Below are 21,312 nucleotides of genomic sequence, written 5' to 3' on the forward strand. Positions count from 1 at the left end.
CCTTGGACCAGTTCACAGAACTGTCATTTAAAATCAATGTCCTAGACCAACTCCAACCTTCTTGTTTTCCAGTGTACCCACCCCATACAGGGCCAGCCAGAGCCAGGTGAGAACAGGAAGGGGAGTGGAGAGGGTCCTGACTCCTGTAGGCTTCATCTGGGCTGGCCCAGCCTTGACCCCATCTGCCCAGGAGCCTCTCAGCCATGGAGTCCTCTAGGGAGGCACTTAGCCCACCTGAGAGCACAGGGAAAAGGCAGGACTGGGGGCACCTCCCAGCACCCTCCCAGAAGACTCACACAAGGGCAGGGAGGGGAGAGGGCAGAAAAAGGGTAGGCTTCCTGCTGCTTCCAGCAGCCTCTTCATCTCCAGCTCCTACCTCTCTCCTCTTTCCCCTCATCCCTCAGCAACCACAGTACTCCCAACCCAGCCCCAGCCTCTCTTCTGTCATTGAGTCTCTAGTGAGAAAGAGGACTCTGAGATCAGGGCCCAAGAGGAGAGACCTGGTGGCTGGGTGGCTGGCCAGAGGGTGGTGACTGTTCCTCACGCACAGTAGTAGGAGGTCCATGCGTTCGGCATCGGAGGCTGCTGCCCCTCCTCTGTTAGTGGAGCTGCTAGAGGCCCCAGGAAGCATGAGGCGGCCGTGCGCAGTGAGACTGGAGGAAACAGCCGGACTCAGAGGAGGGAGTCCTAGACCAAAAGGGAAAGGAACTGGATTCACAGCATGGCTCTACACTAGCCAAGCAACGTTTATTTTAGTAAATCACTTAACCATGCAGGGCCTTGATTTTCACTTCTATCAAATGGGGCTAAAATTATCTGCTGCTCGAGATGTTTTGTAAGATTTCTATGAGAAGATCGATACATACATTCCCTGTATTATCTACCAACCCCCATCCCTGCCCAACCTTAGAGGAAGATGCTTTTCATGACCATGCCCTAAATTTGTAAAATACTTTATGTAAATAATGTTTTGTTTTGTTTTGTTTTTGAGACAGTCTTGCTCTATCGCCCAGGCTGGAGTGCAGTGGCAAGATCTCAGCTCACTGCAACCTCCGCCTCGCAGGTTCAAGTGATTCTTCTGCCTCAACCTCCTGAGTAGTTGGGTGCATGCCACCACGTCCAGCTAATTTTTGCATTTTTAGTAGACAGGGTTTCACCATGTTGTCCAGGCCAATCTCGAACTCCTGACCTCATGATCCACCCACCTCAGCCACCTGAAGTGCTAGGATTACAGGCATGAGCCACCCCGCCCAGCCACTAATGTGTTTTTATACCCATTGTCTCACTTGGCCTTCCCATTGAACAGATGAAGGAGAGTGGCTTGCCCGGAGTCACACAATTTACGTCCATGCAGAACCCAAACTGCTAAATGCTGAGCTCTCTCCACAGTGCAGGGAATGTGGCCACTAGTAACTGCCTTAGAGACCAGGGATGAGTGACAGTAACAGATATACACATAAATAACACGACAGGCCTGGCATGGTGGTGCACGCCTATAATCCCAGCGCTTTGGGAGGCCAAGGCGGGTGGATCTCCTGAGCTCAGGAGTTCAAGACCAGCCTGACCAATATGATGAAACCTCGTCTCTAGTAAATACAAAAAATTAGCCAGGCATGGTGGTGAATGCCTGTAATCCCAACTACTTGGGAGGCTGAGGCAGGAGAATCACTTGAATCCAGGAGGTGGAGGTTGCAGTGAGCTGAGATTGCGCCATTGTACTCCTGCCTGGGCAACAAGAGTAAAACTCCATCTCAAAAAAACAAAAAGTACTACAGATCACGCCCTCTAAGCCTAGCACTGTGCTAGGCATTGTACAGGTCTTATTTAATAGCATATAACTATAGCATATAAGCAGCCATGATGGTTATCATCAGGAAACTAAGGTTTACCAAAGTTAGAAACTTGCTGAAGGTCGACACAGGAAAAGGCAGATCTAGGATACAAACTCAGGGCTACTCTTACCCAGTTTATCCTTAAATTGATAGAAATCCAGTGGATTCAATGTTTAAGCTTCACTTCTTCCTCCACCCACTCTGGAGAACATGTCCTAGTCCCCTCCCCAGCCCCCAGCAGGACCTGGGCCTAAGGGGTAAGGTTCCTTGCATTGGAGGGGCAGGTCCTTTAGAAACCTCCCTGTCCTACTCCTGCCCCCACACTCACCTGAACAGTGTCATGGATCCAGTCCAGAAACTCAGCTACCTTGGCGTAGACACCTGGGTGATTGGGCTCTGCGCAGCCAAGCCCCCAGCTGACCACCCCCACCAGGCGCCAAGTGTCCCCATCTGGGCACACCAGGGGGCCCCCGCTATCTCCCTATGGGATCCAGGCATAGAGACACAGAGAAACAGCCAGTTAGTTCTTACTGCTGGAGAGCACCAGACCACTATGACAAGTGGAATCTCCTTACTGGGCCCCTCCTGCTTCTAGCTGAGACACCTACTGGCCTCACCCCTCCTTAAACCCTTAGCATGAGCTCCAGACTTGCCTAGGTGCACCTCCTTCTAGAGAGGCGGTCTCACACCACCGACAAGCTCAGACCAGGGCAGGGGTCCAAGTCAAAGCAGGCCCCCTGTCCTCCCACCCCCACCTCCATCCCCACCCTCACCCCAGCCACCATAGGCCACACCTGGCACGCATCAGCTCTTCCGTCCAGGTAGCCAGCACAAAGCATGCGGGGGGTGAGGGCTCCACTGTACACGCAGGAGCTGTTGCAGAGCTGAGTGCTGAGCAGGGGCACCACCGTGTCCTGGAGCATGTCCGAGCTGTAAGCTATGAGAGACATCGAGAAAAACTGCCGGGCATAAAGCGAGACCCAGGCAGGCAGAACAGCAAGAGGGGAGGTAATTAGAAGTCCCAGAGACATGGAGACCCACAGAGGTGAGCCCAGGGTGGGAGCTGTGGACCCTGAGGAAGGAAGCAGGAGGCTATCAGACTTGGGGGCTGGGAGTGGAAGAGCAGGAGGACTCACATATACACCAAATGTGAGACCATGGCGCTCCTGGGACAAGGGCAGGTGGCGTAAAAGGGTCTGAGTTTGGGGAAAACTTTCAGTAGACGTTCTCCCCAGAAAGGCCCAGGCAGGGGAGACTGGAGCCCCCAGTCATGGCCAAGGGTGATGCCAGGGAAAAACAGGGCTGGCACTGTCATGTGGCCAAGGGATGTGGCCATGCCTCACCCTGGGGAAGAATGCCTCCCACACCTGCTCCTGTACCAAGGGCCCAGGGAGCTGACTCACTATGGCTGGAGTCGGTGTGGCCCCAGCCAGACACCCAGCACTGCGAGCCCTTCGGAAAATGCTGCTCCTTGGCTGGCAGGCACACAGCACCCACGGTGTCTGCAGAGAGGCATGTGATCCTGTTCCCCAGTCAGGCTCGGCTTCCCCCATTGCAGAGCCTGAGCAAAGGACCCAGGACTGGCAGGTCCTCCTCACCCCCATTCTGAAACAGTCCTGGTTCCTGGGTTCCACCAGTCAGGCCTCCTAGATGGCTATGCAAGTGGTGTATTGTCCCATCTTAGGGGTCCCCTGTCACAGAGGACAGCATGCAAACTGTAGTGTGCATGGCATCCTCTACGGGTGGACAGGGCCCATGCTGCCCCCTCCCCACACCTGGGGACGGAGTAGGGGTGAAAATTCTTTCAGGCCATGGGTACCCAACTTCTAATGAGGACAGTGTTTCCAAAAACGTGTGACATATCCGATGGGTGCAGCCATACATGATTTTAGGTAGTATGTAGGCACGTCATTGAGTAAACATCCGCTTGGGGAGAATGCCATGTCCTTCAATTCTCTTTCAGTCACTCTAACTGCATCACAGAGAAAGACTTCATTTGGGGCTGGTCTGTGCCTTTCTTAGAGCCTGCCAACCTCCCATCCAAACAGGAGACAGCACGCCTGGGTGCAGCAACTTCTGCAGCAGACTCGGCTACCTAGAACTTCCACACTGATTTCTTTTCATGCTACATATTTTTGTGGTTAGTATCTATTTACTGTAAGTAACACAGGTTCTCTAGTTAGGTATAGGCTCTCTAGTTAGGTAAGTAATATAGGTCTTCTAACTAGAGATACTAATTATTATCTATTTACTACATCTATTTTGTATATTTAAATAGCAAATATGCTATTTACTTACTAGATTATATAGTAAATGTGCTATTAACTATAACAAAATAAGTATATGTAAAAGAGAAATACTACTACATTAGATATCTATGTAGTATCTACTACTTAGATACTAATATAGTAGTATTTCTCTTTTAAATATACGAAGAATTTTTTTTTTTTCAGACAGAGTCTTGCTTTGTCACCCAGGCTGGAGTGCAGTGGCACGATCTCAGCTCACTGCAACCTCTGCCTCCCAGGTTCAAGTGATCCTCCTGCCTCAGCCTCCCGAGTAGCTGGGACTACAGGCGTGCACCACCATGCCCAGTTCATTTTTGTATTTTCAGTAGAGACAGGGTTTCACCGTGTTGGCCAGGCTGGCCTTGAACTCCTGATCTCAAGTGATCTGCCCACCTTGGCCTCCCAAAGTACTGGGATTACAGGCATGCGCCACCACGCCCAGCCTTAGAAATATTATCTGTTGAATGATAGTTCACATATGTGATAAAATTTGTGAAATGTGTATGGCAATGACTGTTATTTGGGAAACTTAAGGCTACAGGTGATGACAGGAAGGAGTGTTGAGTATATGTGAATGTATATGTGTGTGCACAGTGTGCATGTTTGTGTGTGTGGTGTGTGTGTGCAGGTGTGTTCATGTGAGCACATATGTGTGAGCATGTGTGAATGCATGTGAGTCTATGTGCACGTGACTGTGAGTGCATGTGTGTGTGTTTGTAGGTGAATGTCCACGTGTACGTGTGTGTTGGGGGAAATTGGTTGCTGGTATGGCTGCAGCCTGGGCTCACCACCTAGGGCAGGTGCAACAGCAGGAATAGCCCGGGCATCAGGCTTAGGAACTGTTTGCCACATGAGCTTGAAGAGGGTCGCTTCCCTCCCTACACCGCAGTGCCCTTGTCTGTATCTACCTGTTTCATCTACCTATCAGGGTCGTTACGAGGACTGAAAGAGAAGATATTTGAAAAAAAATATATCTCATAAACTGTAACATGGCACTAAATGGCTAGGACCCAAGACTGGCCTGGGGACAGGAGTGGAGCAGCCTATTGGTGAATGGAGCAGCTGCGTGGGACCTCAAGGCAAAGCTCACCTGCAGCCCAGCCATGCAAAGGGCCTGAACCTTTTTTCCCAAAAGAGCCAGTACAAGAGTTGATAACAATTTCACATCCAGGTGATGCCAAAATTCACTACAGTCCCCAAATAAATAAAATGTCTTAAGGTTTACAGTGTTCAGAGGAAACTTCAGAAATTAGCTCACCACTCTCCCGCCCAGCCCCCGCCCTCTCTCTACATAGTCTCCAGTCTGCCCACCCTCAAGCCAGCGCCGCACCTGAGAAGTTGAGAGGGGTCCGGAGCCGCAGGAGGGCGACGTCGTAGTCATGATTCTGGGCGCTGTAGAGGGGGTGTGGGATAATCCTCTCCACCACAGCCCCCTGGTGGGGCCTGACGGCACTGTGGCTGACCAGCCCCGCATGCACCCGCCAGCTGGACAGGCGGGACAGCCTGAAACTGCACACAGGGGCCATGCTGAGCGGGGAAGGAAGGGGCAGAAGAGGTGTTCCTGAGTAAAGTAGCAGGTGGAGGAAGCTGGCCAGAGCGGCCATTGGTCGGGGGGCCATCAGCGGGTGGTGAGCTTGCAGGCCCCAGGGACCATGCCTCTTAGTATCACCCCAGCAGCTGGCAAGACACTGGGCATGCAGTAGGTGCTTAATAAATGCTCCAGGACTGATGGATGGAGAAGACTATGGGTCATCTGCAACCATCACTCCCTCTTTCCTGCATAACTTCCCTCCAAGTTTTATAGCAAACACATAGAGGGCCTTGTGTCGGAAACGCTTCCCCTGGTCCTATCTCTCGACTTACTATGTGTGATCATGAGAGAGGCACTTCTCCCTCCCAGCCTTGGTAAAATGGGGATGACACTCTCTGCCCTGTTCGGCACCAAGAGAAGATCAAAGAGCTATTCACTCATCATCCATTCATTCCTCCAAGTCATATTTATTAAGCACCTACTATATTCCAGGGACTGTTCTAGACCCTGGGGACACAGCAGTGGATAAATCTACAAAGAGATTTAGTGGTAAATAAGACCGAGAGTCCCTGCTCCTGCAGAGCTTCCAGTCTAAAGGGAAAGAAAGATATTAACCAAATAATTACATGGAAAATGACTGAACCAAAGATAAACCTGAAGAAACACAGGGTGCTGTGAATGTGAAAGTATTTTTAACACTTAAAAGCTGACGAGGCCAGGCACAGTGGCTCACGCCTGTTATCCCAGCACTTTGGGAGGCCGAGGCAGACAGATCACCTGAGGTCAGGAGTTCAAGACCTGCCTGTCCAACATGGCAAAACCCCATCTCTACTAAAAATACAAAAAAATTAGCTGAGCATGGTGGCTCCCGGCTGAGGCAACAAGAATTGCTTGAACCCAGGAGGCGAAGGTTGCAGTGAGCCAAGATTGCGCCACTGCACTACAGCCTGGGCAACAAAGTGAGACTCTCTATCAAAAACAAAAAAAAAAAGCTGATGAATATACAGAACAAATCTTCATATCCTTACTGTTATTTGTGCAGATCTGTTCTTGATACTGAATGGGGAGAACTTCACAAACACCTTACCTTCTCGGAGCAAAAAGCTGGAGACGGTTGGACATGAACATTTGATACAGGACACACCAACAGCTGAACAGAAAGGGCAACCGAGGCAGTCTGTCCTCAGCAGCCACGGAGACTTGCCTGTGCATACAGTGTGCAGCAGTCACCACCCAGTGTGGCGCCAGCACAGAGCCCCCACACGTGTGCCGGAAGCCCAGGGCCACACTGGCCTGCCACGGCCACCGCCCAGGAGCCACAGCCTGCCCGCCGACTATCCGGGAAGCCAGGGGCCTCGCTCCACACTCTGCCAACAGAGATGGGTGAGACAGAAAGAGAGAGAGAGGTGAGTGTCAGCATGGTCCTAACTCTCAGGGAACGTGACCCAGTGCCAAGCCCCAGACAGCCAATGTGGACAGCTCTCCTTTCTTATTCCTGGTCCTAAGTGTGGGGGATGGGAAGGTAGAAGTGTTGATTTCAGCCCTGCCTGCCCCATCCAGCTGTGGGCCTGCTGAGAGCAGAAACTGTGTCTGCATGGAGCCCTGTGTTAGGTATGAAGCCCCAGTGCCTCACAGAATGCCCGTCCAGTAGCAGAGGTCGAAGTGTTGGTGTGTGGAAGGATGTCTGAATGGACAGATGAAGAGACGGATAGATGAACAGGAAGACCAATGAAAGGAACTCCACAGATTGCTTCCCGTTTGGTACCTAATTCACCACCTGCCCTTAGTTTCCTGAAGGTGCTAACGGGTCACTCAATAGCCAATAATAATTTCACCTCTGGGGCTCTCCAGAAAAAAGGCGGAGTGGGTGTTAGAGGTCAAGGAAGAGAGTGGCAGGTAGTGAAGGAAGGAGATCATCAGCCCAGATCTGTGGCTGGTGAGGGACATGATGGAGGCTTAGAAAGGGCTCTGCTGGGGCAGAACAGCAACTGCAACAAGGGGCCTGTCAGGCAGATGGGCAGGTGGGCAAGGACCCCCACCCCAGACCCAGCAGAGCCTCACCATAGGGCTCTTCCACACTTGAAGCAGGGGGAACACCCCTTCCTCCCCCTGCCACCTCCCCAGGACCAAGACATGACTCACCAGAGCATCTGAGGGAAACAACTCGACCAGAAGTGCAGTTGTTCCTACAAAACAGAGGTGCCAGCAAGAAGCTGCGGCCACACACATCCAAGGATGTGAAGAATGGGGGAGGTTGGTAGGGGTGGTAGACAGTTCTTAAGGCTGTCATGTAGCCACAGCCTGAAGAATACCACCATTTCCTTCCTGCCCCCACCCAAACACTCAGACTCCTCCTCATCACTGGTCCCCAGGACAGCAGCACACCTCCTGCCTAATCTCCCAGAGGGCAATAGAAGGACTTCATGGTCCTTGCAGATCAACTGGGACATAGATCAACTGTTACCACTAAGTGTCCTGAATAAATACACACTCAATGAATGAATGAACGGATAGCTGAGTGGGTGCGTGACCAGGGTTCTTCACCCCATGCTCCTTCCTAGGTGTGCTGTATTCTCCATCCCGGTCCCTCTGCCTGGGCCTTGCATATTCATACTCTTGCTCTCCTCTTTCCCCTTTTCTCTCTTAGCTTAGTTCCTTTTTTGACCTAAACTCTCTTCTCTTTATTTATTCACCTCTTGCCCCTAGCAGCCCAATGTCTAGACCCTCTTAGTGTCTCCTAGTTTCCCAAATACACAGCCCTCCTGGCTCCCCTGGAGGAGTCAGCCCCACCCCTACTTCCATTTTCCCATTCAGGTATCCAAGACAAGAACCCAGTCAGAACCTTCCCATCTCCAGCCACATTCCTGAGCATAGGAGCTGGACAGGAGGGGCCTGAAGGAACAGTTCAATTTGGAAATGTGGTAATGGGGGTGCCCACCCATCTATCCCAGGAGGCTGATAGGCAGCTTGAGGAAGCCTAGGAAGGTGCAACCCTCTCGGCTTGTGCCCCAGTCACACCAGACCATCCCCAGGATCTGGGGCAGGGGCTGCTCCATTCCACAGCCCTCTTCTCTGGGAGACTCTCCAGACTACAAGCAATTCTTAGCCAGAGCAACTCAACCATCTCTCTCCTGAAATACCCAAATTATCCAAATAATGTGTGACAGGATTCAGAGAGCACTGAGCTTGGAGACAGGAGCCTGGTTTCAAGGCTTGACTTGGCTGCTTATTACTTATGTGACCTTGGACAAGACCCTTTAACCTTATTAAGCCTCAGTGTCCTAACCTGTAAAATGGTCACGAGTACCATTTCAAATCTTGTGACAGTGATAACCAACCCTACATTTCCTGTGAAGTGGTGACAGACAGGGGTCATGTGAACTGAGTTTGTTAATTTCTGATTAGGAAATGTTTCTCTTTGTCCTCCTATCTTAGGCCACCAGTGTCCTCACCACCAGGATCCCAAGAAAGGAGATTTTTGCTGGACTGACCACCAGGAAGTAAGGGAACCCACTCACCTAACCGCCTCAGTAGTCCTACCTGGGCTGCCACACCTCCTCCAGGAAGCCTTCCAGTCTAGGAGAGAGCTGAGCAAACTCCTGGGAGCTGTTGAGTTTGATGTCGGTGAGGTTTACTCCCTTGTGGTGAGTGAGTCTTGGCAGAGGAGGGGAATAGAACAGGAGGAAATCATAACTGGAATGTGTACAAGATATAATACTAGTATAGTAACCACAAGGCTGTGATAATGACTACTGCTGGGATTTATGCTTGTTAAAAAGCAGTAATACTCCAAACAGAGAAATGGGCTGGGGTACCATTGTGCCTAGAGGCCAAAAGATGGCCAAAAAGACCTCTTGACATTTCCTGAGCATACTGACCAGTGATGGGCAGATAGAGGTCTCCAACTCCCATCCTTCGCCAGCCAGCCAGGCCTCCCCCTTCACAGGACCCACATCTGACTCCTGTTACCTGAGATGCCCAAGGCTCCAGCAGACCTGTAGCCCCAGGGCGGGGCTCCAGCCCTCATGGCAGACCAGGAGCCAGCGTGGCCGATCCCTCACTTGCACTTCCAGCAAGAAGTCTTCGCTGTTTATTCTGAAAGATACTGAAATCACAGCATGAAAACCACATGGGGAAAGATGGTGGTAGGGTGGGACAGGAAGAGCTGGACCTAGGACTCTGTAGTACTTGAAGAGGCTTTAATGACAGTATCTGGGTCACCCAGTGCCAAGTTCCCTGCTGCCCAGGGAGTGAGACCAGTCCCAAGAGCAGTATCACCCCTACTGGTAGAGCATTTCCGTTTTCTATTTCAACCAAGAGCTTTTAAGTGTGCTGTGCCACTCACTGTCACAGCAGCCCTCTGCAATGGGTAGTGCCATCCTCTCTATTCTGCAGAAGGAGAACTAAGGCTTGGAATTTAAGCACCTTCCCCAAGATCACAGGGTCAGGAAGAGATGGATCCAGGATTTAAGTCCAGGTCTTCTGATATCAAATCTTGTGATAATAATAGTTACCGGTTGTTGAGTGTATGCTTTTTCCAGGCTCTTATGGACTGACTTGTGTCCCCACCCCACCCCTCACACACACACACAGATTCATCTGTTAAAGCTCCAACCCTCAATGTGACTGGATTTGGAGACAGGGCCTTTAAGAAGGTGATTAAGGTTAAATGAGGTCACGAGGGTGAGGCCCTGATCCAATAGAGTCAATGTTCTTATAGGAGGAAGAGACACCAGAGAGCTCCCTCTCTCCTCAAGAGCAGAGGAAAGGCCCGGGGAGGACACAGGCAGAAGACAGCCATCTACAAGCCAGGAAAAGGGCTCTCTCCTGACACTGAATTTCATAGCACTTTGATTTTGGACTTCTAGCCTCCAGAACTGTGAGAAAATAAATGTGGTTTAAGCCACCCAGTCTGTGGTACTTAATCATGGCAAACCAAACAGACTACTACACAAGTTCTGTGCTAATATCTTTTCCTAGATTAGTTTGTTTTATTCTTAAAAAATTTATGCAGTAAATATTGTATTTCCATTTTATGGAGAAGGAAACAGAAGCTACAAGAAGTAATGTGCCCAAAGCCACACAGTCAAAGACAGACTCCAACCTTATTCTAATGAGGTTATTCTAACCCGTAGCCTCTGGGCAGCATTGTACCTTCTGATCCCCAGCTCTTACGTGGAGGAGAGGGGACAATCAGGAGAGGGAGACAGGGGACAAGGTGGGCTAATGTTCCGAGACCCATAGGTGGCCCTGCTGGTCACACACTGGCTCCCACACACACCTGACCCCTCCTCCCCCACATCCCTGACTCACTCTGCCCCAAATTTCTGGGGTTTCTATCCTGGCAAGTTTCTGGGTTTCTAACTTCTGGCAAGTTTCTATCCCTCCTGCCAGCCTGGTCTCTGGACCTTGCCCCAGCTAGAGATCAGGACAGTCTTCAGAGAGCGCTGAAAGCCCCAATCAGAGATCACTTCTGCAAGGTGACACCTTGTCACCGCCCTCACACTAGAGGAGGGAAATATATATGGTTGGCAGTGAACAGATGGCCCTTCAGAGTCGGTTCTCTTGCCCCCAGCTGTGACAGGTCCCTGCTGGGGAGGGAGGTCCATAGCCTCAGGGGTGCAGCCCACCTGTTTTGGGAAGTGCAGGGAGCAGAGCTTCCTCACCACCAGCCTCGGAGCAGCTCAAAGTTATCTCCTCATCCTGCAAGATTCCAGAAATGGGCTGAAAGGCCGCAGGACACAGGTACAGCACTTCAGAGAAGAACAAAGAGAAAGGGTCTGATTTCCAAAGGAGGGGGTCAAGGTGCTGACCTCCTCATCAGCCACCTTGCTCTCAGGCAGGTCCCCAACCAACCCACTGAGGAGGGGCACAGCGCTCCATCTCTCTTGGCCTCAGCCTCTATCTCTGCCTCTTTGACTCTTTCTCTCTCTCTCTCTCGCTCTCTCTCTCATTCTCTCTGTCTCTCAGTATGTCTCCGTCTTTCTCTGTGTGTGTTCTCTCTGTACCTCTCTCACTGGGAAAGATTTCCAGAAAAAGTCTGACTAAGGCCTCCCTGGATCATACACTTTGTTTTTCTTTATGTAGAGTCTAGATCCCTCCTGCTGCGATTTCACCCTTTCTCCCCTTGCCTGCGCAGAGTAGATGAGGAAGACACTTGTCCTATTTACCTTTAATGCCTGCTCAGCACCTGCTTCTCCCTTCCAACCTCCCCCACACCAGAGAAGGGACCCCAGCACTGACCTAGGAGCCAGGAGCCAACACCCACACCAGCCAGCAGCCCCAGGGCTCCCAGCACTGCACAGCCTCGTCGCATGGAGCGCCAGCACACCACCTGAGAAACTGTGGGAAAGGACAGAGGGGTATCTGGGTCTTCTGCTCCTGCCAGCCAGCCTTACTTCACCCTAAGTCACCACCATGGGGCTAGGTACCCACAGAACTCCAACAGGACACCTCCTCCTGTCCCATCAGCCCAGATTATGGAGGGGTTGGGGGCAGGGGAGGATGGAGAGGGCCTGATCACTGAGGCCCACAAATCCCACTCAATCCCTAAAGTGGGAAATGGGAAGCAAAAGCAGGTCTGGGGATAAAGAGTGAGACAGCCTCTCACCATCAATCATGTGGGGCTGACCCCAAGGAGGATCCAGGAAATGTAGGATGATTGCCCTCCACTGTCCCCACCCTGTCATTCCCTTATGACCCAGTCTGGCCTACTGGGATGCTGCTGGTCTCCAGGCTCTGCTCTGAAGATCCCAGATCCTGGGCCCTCCTCTGCATACTGGGCCTCCACAGGGGCTTGGTCATCCAGCATCAGGCTCTGGGGAAGTAAGTGTTAGACACCCAGGATTCCTACATCAAGGATTGCTGAGAGAAGTCACAGCCAAGTCCAATTCCCCATTCTTTAACCCCAGTCGTGCTTCCATTGCCACTTGTAAACCTCTATTCATCTTGAGGACTCCCTGTATATTCCCACAAACACCTTGCCAGGTCCCCCATGCCCTCCTGGGGCCCCTAACCCCACTGTCATTACTCTCACATGGCCAGTAGCAAACACTTGAATGCAGATTTGGCCCACTCCAAAGCCCGTACTCTTAGCCACTCCTTCATCTTCCATAAACATTGAAGGCATCTGCTAAAGTCCCTCAATACCCTCCTTCAACTTCAAGATCCCACCCATCTTCATTCCCTCCTATCTCAGAAGAAGAAGTGCCCCTCCACAAATCACCCACCCACCCATTCATTCATTCCATAGATATTTGGTCCAAGCGCACAGGTCACTATAAGGGACACTATCGGGAGTTCAGAATAAACCAGTGCAGACCACTCCCCACTCTGACTGCATCAAAGAACCTGTAGTCTGGTCCTGAAGATAAGTCATGTAAAGCACAATATGTTAAATGACAGAAGAAAAGTTCAGCTAAACTACCTGATATGGTTTAGCTGTGTCCCCACCCAAAATCTTATCTTGAATTGCAGTCCAAATTGGAATCCCCATGTGTTGGGGTAGGGATCTCGTGGGAGGTGGTTAAATCATGGGGGCAGTTCCCAAATGTTGTTCTCATGATAGTGAGTGAGTTCTCATGAGATCTGATGGTTTTACATGGGGCTTTCCCCCTCTCCACTCTGCACTTCTCTCTCCTGTAACCATGTGAAGAAGGGCATGTTTGCTTCCCCTTCTGCCAGGATTGTAAGTTTCCTGAGGCCTCCCAGCCATGAGGATCTGTGAGTCAATTAAACCTCTTGCTTTATAAATTACTCAGTCTCTAGTAGTCCTTTATAGCAGTGTGAGAACAAACTAATACAGTAAATTGGTGCTGCTGTAAAGATACCTAAATATGTGGAAGTAACTTTGGAACTGGGTAACAGGTAGAGGTTGGAATAGTTTGGAGGGCTCAGAAGAAGACAGGAAGATGTGGGAAAGTTTAGAACTTCCTAGAGACTTGTTAAATGGTTTTGACCAAAACACTGATAGTGATGTGGACAATGAAGTCCAGGCTGAGGTGGTCTCAGATGGAGATGAGGAACTTCTTGGAAATTGGAGGAAAGGTGACTCTTGCTATGCTTTAGCAAAAAACTGGAGGCATTTTGCCCCTGCCCTAGAGATCTGTGGAACTTTGGTGGTTTTTTGTTTGTTTTTCTTTTTTGGGGGGTGGGGAGCAGGGGGTATTTTGTTCAACTTTATTGAGGCATAATGCACATTCAAAATATTGCATACATTTTAAGTTCTCAGATCAATAACTTTGATAAAGATATAACCCACATGACTAACACAGTCAAAATATAAGACATTAAGGTCACCCCAGAAATTTTCCTTCTGCCTTTTTGCAGTTAACTCCTCCCCAACCCACAGCCCTGGAAAATCACTGATCTGTTTCTCTCACTGTATATTAGAGTTCCCTTTTTTATAGTTTCATATAAATGAAACCATGTGACATATAGTCTACTCTTTTATTTTACTTTAACTTTCAGGATACATGCACAGAACGTACAGGTTTGTTACATAGGTATACATGTGCCATGGTGGTTTGCTGCACCTTTCAACCTGTCATCTAGGTTTTAAGCCCCACATGCATTAGGTATTTGTCCTAATGCTCTCCCTCCCCTTGTCCCCCACTCCCAAACAGGCACCAGGGTGTGTTGTTCCCCTCCCCATGTCCATGTGTTCTCATTCTTCAACTCCCACTTATGAGTGAGAACATGTGGTGTTTGGTTTTCTGTTTCTGTGTTAGTTTGCTGAGAATGATGGCTTCCAGCTTCATCCATATCTCTGCAAGGTACATGATCTCATTCTTTTTTATGACTGCATAGTATTCCATGGTGTATATGTGCCACATTTTCTTTATCCAGTCTATCATTGATTGGCATTTGAGTTGGTTCCAAGTTTTTGCTATTGTAAATAGTGCTGCAGTAAACATACGTGTGCGCGTGTCTTTATAGTAGGATGATTCATAATCCTTTCAGTATACACCCAGTAATGGGACTGCTGGATCAAATGGTATTTCTGGTTCTAGATCCTTGAGGAATCACCACACTGTCTTGAGATCTGTGGATCTTTGGGCTTGAGGGAGATGATTTAGGGTATCTGGCAGAAGAAATTTCTAAGCAGCAAAGTGTTCAAGAGGAAACAGAGCATAAAAGTTTGGAAAATGTGTAGCTTGATGATGTGATAGAAAAGGAAAACCCATTTTCTGAGAATAAATTCAAGTCTGCTGCAAAAATTTGCATAAGTAATGAGGACCTAAATGTTAATCACCAAGACAATGAGAAAAATCTCTCTAGGGCACGTCAGAGACTGCACAACAGTCCTTTCCATCACAGGCCCAGAGGCCCAGGAGAGAAAAAATGGTTTTGTGGCCCAGGCCAGGACCCCCCTGTTCTGTGCAGCCTGGGACATGGTACCCTGTGTCCCAGCTGCATCAGCTCCAGCTGTGGCTAAAAGGGGCCTAGGTACAGCTCAGGTCATTGCTTCAGAGGGTGCAAACCCAAGCCTTGGCAGCTTCCACATGGTGTTGAACCTGTGGGTGCATAGAAGTTAAGAACTGAGGTTTGAAAACCTCCACCTAGATTTCAGAGGATGTATGGAAACACCTGGATGCCCATGCAGAAGTTTGCTGCAGGGGTGGAGCCCTCATGGAGATCCTCTGCTAGGGCAGTGTGGAAGGGAAATGCAGGGTTGGAGCTCCCACACAGAGTCCCCACTGGGGTACTGCCTAGTGGAGCTGTGAAAAGAAGGCCATCGTCCTCCAGACCCCAGAATGGTAGATCCACCACCTGCTTGCACTGTGAGCCTAGAAAAGCTGCAGGCACTCAACACCAGCCCATGAAAGCAGCCAGGAGTGGGGCTGTGCCCTGTGAAGCCACAAAGACAGAGCTGCCCAAGGTCATGGGAGCCCACCTCTTACATCAGTGTCACCTGGATGTATGACATGTAGTCAAAGGAGATAATTTTGGAACTTTAAGGTTTAACGATTGCCCTATTGGATTTCAGACTTACATGGGGACTGTAACCCCTTTGTTTTGGCCAATTTCTCCCATTTGGAATAGGTGTATTTACCCAATGCCTGCATCCCATTGTATCTAGGAAGTAACTAACTTGCTTTTGATTTTACAGGCTCATAGGCAGAAGAGACTTGCCTTGTCTTAGATGAGACTTTGGACTCGGACTTTTGGGTTAATGCTGGAATGAGTTAAGACTTTGGGGGACTGTTGGAACGGCATGATTGTGTTTGAAATGAGGACATGAGATTTGGGAGGGACCAGGATAGAATGATATGATTTGGCTCTCCCCTCACCCAAAATCTCATTTTGAATTGTAATTTTGAATTGTAATTACCACGCACTAGGGGAGGGACCTCGTAGTAGGTGATTGGATCATGGGGCAGTTCCCCTATGCTGTTCTCATGATAGTGAGTGAGTTCTCACAAGATCTGATGGTTTTATAAGAGGCTTTTCCCCTTTACTCTGCCTTTCTTTCTCCTGCCACCGTGTGAAGAAGAGTGTGTTTGCTTCCCCTTCCACCATGATTGTAAGTTTCCTGAGGTTTCCCCAGCCATGCAGAACTATGGGTCAATTAAACCTCTTTCCTTTATAAATTACCCAGTCTCAGACAGTTCTTCATAGCAGTGTGAGAACAGACTAATACACTACCATCATCATCCAAAAGAATAAGAGCTTACTTCTCATTGAGGTGATCACAGAAGGTTTCCTAGAAAAAGCAGCCTCTGAGGCCCACAGGGATGAAGAGGGTTTGAGCTTATATACATGGGCATTGGGTAGTCCAGACGAAGAGGATTGGATTAGCAAAGGCATGGGGATAAGAAAGCATAGAGCAGAGTAAGTCATATGTGTGCCTGAAGCTCATGAGCCATGAAAAGGAGTAATGAAAATAAGATCTTAAAAAAAAAAAAACACCAGACAGTTCAAAGCTAGGTCTACAACCTACTATGTGAACGTGGACAACTCAGGCCATCTCTTCAAATTTCAATTGTCTCATTTGTAAAATAAGAGTAATAACTCCTACTTTCCAAGGAATAATCTCCCTCCTTGAGTATCTTGTCTCCCTCAGTTATTCTCCACGCCATAAAGTCAGAGTAATCTTTCTAAAATGCAAATATGAGCATGTGAGCCCCATCTCTACCCTATGAGTCTTTGTGGCCTTCAGGATCAAACCAGATCTCCGTGGCATGGCTCACAAGGTCCTCCATGATCTCGCCCTGCCTCACCTCTCCATCCTCACTGCCAGCATTTCTCCCTCCACAGCAAAATTTGGGGTCACACTGACATACATGCCATACCTCAGTACCTGCAGTCACTCTCACAACAGAGAGACTTTGCACCTGCTCTCCCCTTCCCCATGTAACTGACTCCTACTGACCCTTCAAGACAGCACAGACGTCACTGCTCCAGGAAGCTTCCTTCAATGCATACAGCACCTGTTGGGCCCTATATTGTGCTCATTTACTTCCTTTTCTCTCCTTCCTCACTGGTTTTTGCATCCCAGGGCTAAGCACAGAGCCTGGCACAAAGTGGGAATTCAGTTAAAGTACATTAAAGGAGGGAAGGAAAGACAGGAAACAGGGAGGGAGGGAGAGAGGGAGGTACAAATAAGAAAACATGAATTAACATGGCTGTATAAATTGTAAAGCCCAATATAAATGTTAAGTATAATAATATTAATAAGAACTACACATAAGCTGTGGATCCTTCCCCCCAAAATTTATAATCCAGTAGGGTAGATAAAATCTCTCAAAACTGAAGCAACTCCCATTTCCCCTGCAGACTCGTCTCCCCTGCATCTTTCCCTATCAGCACATAGGGTTGTACCCAATGAGAATAAAAGCCTGAAATGCTGACTCCAAGACAGCATTGGCTTAAATGTGATTTTCATGTGTCGCATGAAATGTTCTTTTCACACCAAAACCTCCCCAGTCATGCCTTCGTACTCCACTGATCCAGTCTTCCTAACCCTCCGGCAGGAGGAAGGAAAGCCTTTGTCAGACTCACCTAGGTCAGTCACCTCCAAATTGTCCCAAAAATCATTCCACTGGACCCAAAGCACCCATGCCAGTTCAGCTCACAGCCAGGGCAGCAGCCCCAACACCTTGCCTATAGAATGAGCTACCAGCCCCACCTCCCTATTCCCCACACCAACCACAGCCCAGAACCTATAGGACTGGACCTCCCAAGAGCTGCAAGCCTTGCTTTTCCAGGAGAAACAGAGGTCATGGTTTGTATCATACCACACACATTCTTTTTTGTGCCTAGAGATGAGACTCACAGGACACAGGCAGCAAAGCTGGAGGACAGCAGCCTTGGGAGAGCCAGTCAAGCACCCATAAGAGAGTAGAGAAGCAGCAACAGAGGATGAGGTTTGGATTTCTTCTCTGGGATTGTGTGATTGCTCTTGAGCTGATGTCCCTCTGAGTGGAGAGGCAGGCCTGATCTAGAGAATTCTAGGGCATGGCCAGTCTTTTCTCCTGCCTCAGTACCAAGGAAGCTTGGCTTTAAACCCAGCCTCTGAACAAACTGGCCTCACCTCATGTACTGCTCCACCTCAAAATTCAACTGCCCAAGCTCATGTGGTAGCCTAAAAAAAAAAAAATGGCCTTTAAAATTATAGGACTCCTTGCTCCTCTTTTTGAGTGGAAGTTCAATGTAATAATGATTTGTTGAGCACCACGTATGTGCAAAGCACTTGATAGGTCTAAGAGGGACAAAAAAGAGGAGAATAAAAGGCAGTCCCTGAGGAGGAAACAGGAAATTGGCCGCACAGGGCCCCTGCTAGGATCCAGCCCCTGTACCACAGCTGCCTCAGGAGGCTCTTTCCACCAGCCTAGAATCCCAAGGGCAGAGGAGGGAGAGAGAAAGAAAGGGAGAGAGGCCACAGCAGGGGTGGCACAGAGGCATAGCCTTACCATAAGGGTCAGTGACACTGTTGTAAAGCCTCAGGGTCTACTAGGCAGCGTTCTGCTCCTGTTCTCAGGCCAGCATTGATTAAAGCTAGCCCAGCAAGCTTGGTTGGAAGATGAGGTCTCCCTGGTTCACACATGGCCCCTCCCTGTATCCCTACTCCAACACTCACACAGACACGCGCCACAGAGACAATGAACCCTGCTCAGGACCCATGAATAGGCCCCTTGTTGCAGGAAAGGAGCACAAGGGCTGGGCTGGGCTAGGCAACCCCAGCCCCTCCCATCTGCTAACTGGAAACACAGAAACAGAGGAAAAGGTTATGGGGAGGAGGGGAGGCCAACTACTGTTGCTTAGCAACAAGGTCCCGTGTGCCAAAAAGTGTGCCCCATGCATGCTGGCAGAATTCTCCCTTCCTGCTGACAGAGCTGTATTGGGGAGACTGATACTAGCATTTGTTGAAACGTTTCTGAGCCCTCTGGATTTTATCTCGCCTCCATGTGGGTTGGCTTTTCTAGCAGTCTGGGGCTGTCACTATGTTGGAATTGTTGGGGTGATGATGGAAGATCTTTGTCACCTCTTGCCCCAGGGCCACATCTGTCACCCCAATGCCCAGGGAAGTGGGGCCTCTGCCCCTGTCTGTCCTGGGAGCCAGTTGCAGCAGGAGCCCCTCAGTGCTATCTTGTTTCAAAGCACAAGGTGACCCAGCTGAGCCCACACGGGGCTAAACACACCTGGGAGCAGGCACATCTCTTTAGACAAGGAGGCAGAATAGGTCCTAGGGAAGGTAAACACAAGTGGGGCTTCCTTTCCTCCAACTGGCTGCTCAAAAACCCCTCAGATGGGACAGTTAAGAATATAGGCTTTAGAGTCAGGCCTTCATCCAACCTCAATTCTCCCACTTCCCTTACTCAGCCTCACCTGTAAAATGAGGATAATAGTATTTACCTCATAGGTTGATGTTAGAATTCATTGAGATATTGCCTATAAAGCCCATAGCCTGGTGTCTAGCACAGACTGTATTCAGCAAACAGTAGCTGCTATTGTTATTGTTGTTGTTGTTGTTGCTGAATATCACCCACACAGGATTTAACTTTTGCTCCCTATTTTCCTCATACACTGTATTAGTCAATTCTTGCACTGTTGTAAATAAATACCTGAGACTGGATAATTTCTAGGGAAAAGAAGTTTAATTGACTTACGGTTCCACAGGCTGTACAGGAAGCAGTGACTTCTGCTTCTGGGGAGGCCTCAGGAAGCTTCCAATCATGGTGAAAGACAAAGGGGGAGCAAGGCCTCTAACATGGCAGGAGCAACAGCATGAGAGAGACGGGGGAGGTGCCACACACTTTTAAACAACCAGATCCCATGAGAACTCTGTCACAAGAATAGCACCAAGTGGATGATGAATCATGAAGGTTTCTTGATCATGAAGGATCCACCCCCATGATCAAATCACCTCCCATCAGGGGCCACTTTTAACATTGAGGATTATAATTTGACATGAGATTTGAGTTGGGACACAGATCCAAACTATATCATACACTCTGTGTCAACTCTGAACTTATGGTCATCACACCAGGGCACACATAAGACAATGAAGAGATAGAGGTCAGCTGTGAATTATAGAAGGAGAAGGAAAGAAATGGTGGCTGGAACTCAGAAGCTTTGGCTAGGCTCTGAGGTATCCTAGGACAATATTCTTCAGACTACAAACCTAAGTATCTAGTGTGTGTCAGAAACGAGCCTGGGCATGGGGGATGAACAAGTCAAAGACTGGGTGCTTACAGACTGAAAAAAGGGATAGAAACAGATATAACTAATTGTTATTATGAAAAGTGAAATAACAAAGGCATAAACCAAGAGGTATAAGAGAATAGAGGAATAGCTGCCCTGAGGATACAAAGAAGAGGGCTTCGCAATGGAGGAGACATTTGAACTGAGTTTTGAGAAGCGACAAAGCAATCACAGAGAAGGATATTTAAAATATTTTGCAGGTAATGTCAATGAAAATGGTAGGAGTAAAATCCTCTGAAAATTCCCTCCTCCCTCAAAGCAATGAGAAAAATGGCAAAAATGGTGAGAATCAAATTTTTCAGAACTCTGGAAGTTAATCAAAAGTTTATAGCAATCTGGGAAGTCTTCGTTCAAGAAAAAAAAATGACATAATTTTAGTAAGAAGAGTGAGCCTTGTGGCATTTTAACTTGCTACAATTCCAGCCCCCTCACCCCAACTCTGCAGTAGCCTTGAAAACCAACAAACGACAATCACCATGGAAACCAGCAGCCTGGCAGCTACAAGAAGGGGTAGAACAGCCTTGGAGTTCCTTCAAATCCTCATTCCCAGAGAGTTGTAATTATTTGACCTGTCTAGTGGTTTCCTGGAAGATACTATTTGCAAGACTGTCTTTATTTCACCTGTCTCAAAACTTGCCTGGAGTGAACAGCTTTTTCTTCAAGGGTATTTGTTGAAAACAACTGGAGACAATTGTTGGACTTTGTGGCTGCCTAAAACAATGGATAACAGTTGAGGCGGAAAAAAAAAAAAAAAAACAGGCTAACCAAAAACCTTAAAAAGAAAATCTGGGGGAATAAAATATCTATAAAGGGCCTTGAAAGGCTCTGAAATATTCCTAGGAATATAGAAAGCCATATGTACGCACAGGAGGGTACACATGCCTAGGGCTGTGCACATTTGCAGGAAAAAACTAAGGAAGGTCCTGAGCTCTCAACCTGGGCTAAGCTTAAGGCT

The 21,312-nt window shown here is 48.9% G+C and overlaps 1 protein-coding gene across 1 annotated transcript; it reads right to left on the minus strand.

Moving 5' to 3' along the window:
* Window positions 1–366: 366 nt before the first annotated feature.
* TMPRSS5 (transmembrane serine protease 5) lies at window positions 367–19,728 on the minus strand. The gene is made up of 13 exons (XM_008020921.3): window positions 18,566–19,728; window positions 12,366–12,468; window positions 11,895–11,993; window positions 11,282–11,404; window positions 9,621–9,756; window positions 9,192–9,305; window positions 7,794–7,837; window positions 6,856–7,018; window positions 5,451–5,629; window positions 3,236–3,334; window positions 2,627–2,769; window positions 2,161–2,313; window positions 367–687 (listed from the first exon to the last, which is right to left on the minus strand). Exons 1-13 carry the CDS (start codon window positions 18,566–18,568, stop codon window positions 673–675), a joined length of 1,374 nt encoding a protein of 457 aa, XP_008019112.3. The 5' UTR covers window positions 18,569–19,728; the 3' UTR covers window positions 367–672.
* Between the last annotated feature and the right edge of the window lie 1,584 nt (window positions 19,729–21,312).

Source organism: Chlorocebus sabaeus, chromosome 1 (genome assembly GCF_047675955.1).
Source record: "Chlorocebus sabaeus isolate Y175 chromosome 1, mChlSab1.0.hap1, whole genome shotgun sequence".
Lineage (NCBI taxonomy): Eukaryota > Metazoa > Chordata > Mammalia > Primates > Cercopithecidae > Chlorocebus > Chlorocebus sabaeus.

What these genes read in the sequence shown, in the direction of transcription:
- TMPRSS5 (XM_008020921.3), bottom strand. An exon ending in TGGAGACCAGCAGCATCCCA is followed by an intron (nt 11,994 to 12,365) that starts GTAGGCCAGACT and finishes CCTTTCCCACAG; the next exon opens with TTTCTCAGGTGGTGTGCTGG. An exon ending in TGTTTCCCTCAGATGCTCTG is followed by an intron (nt 7,019 to 7,793) that starts GTGAGTCATGTC and finishes CTCTGTTGGCAG; the next exon opens with AGTGTGGAGCGAGGCCCCTG.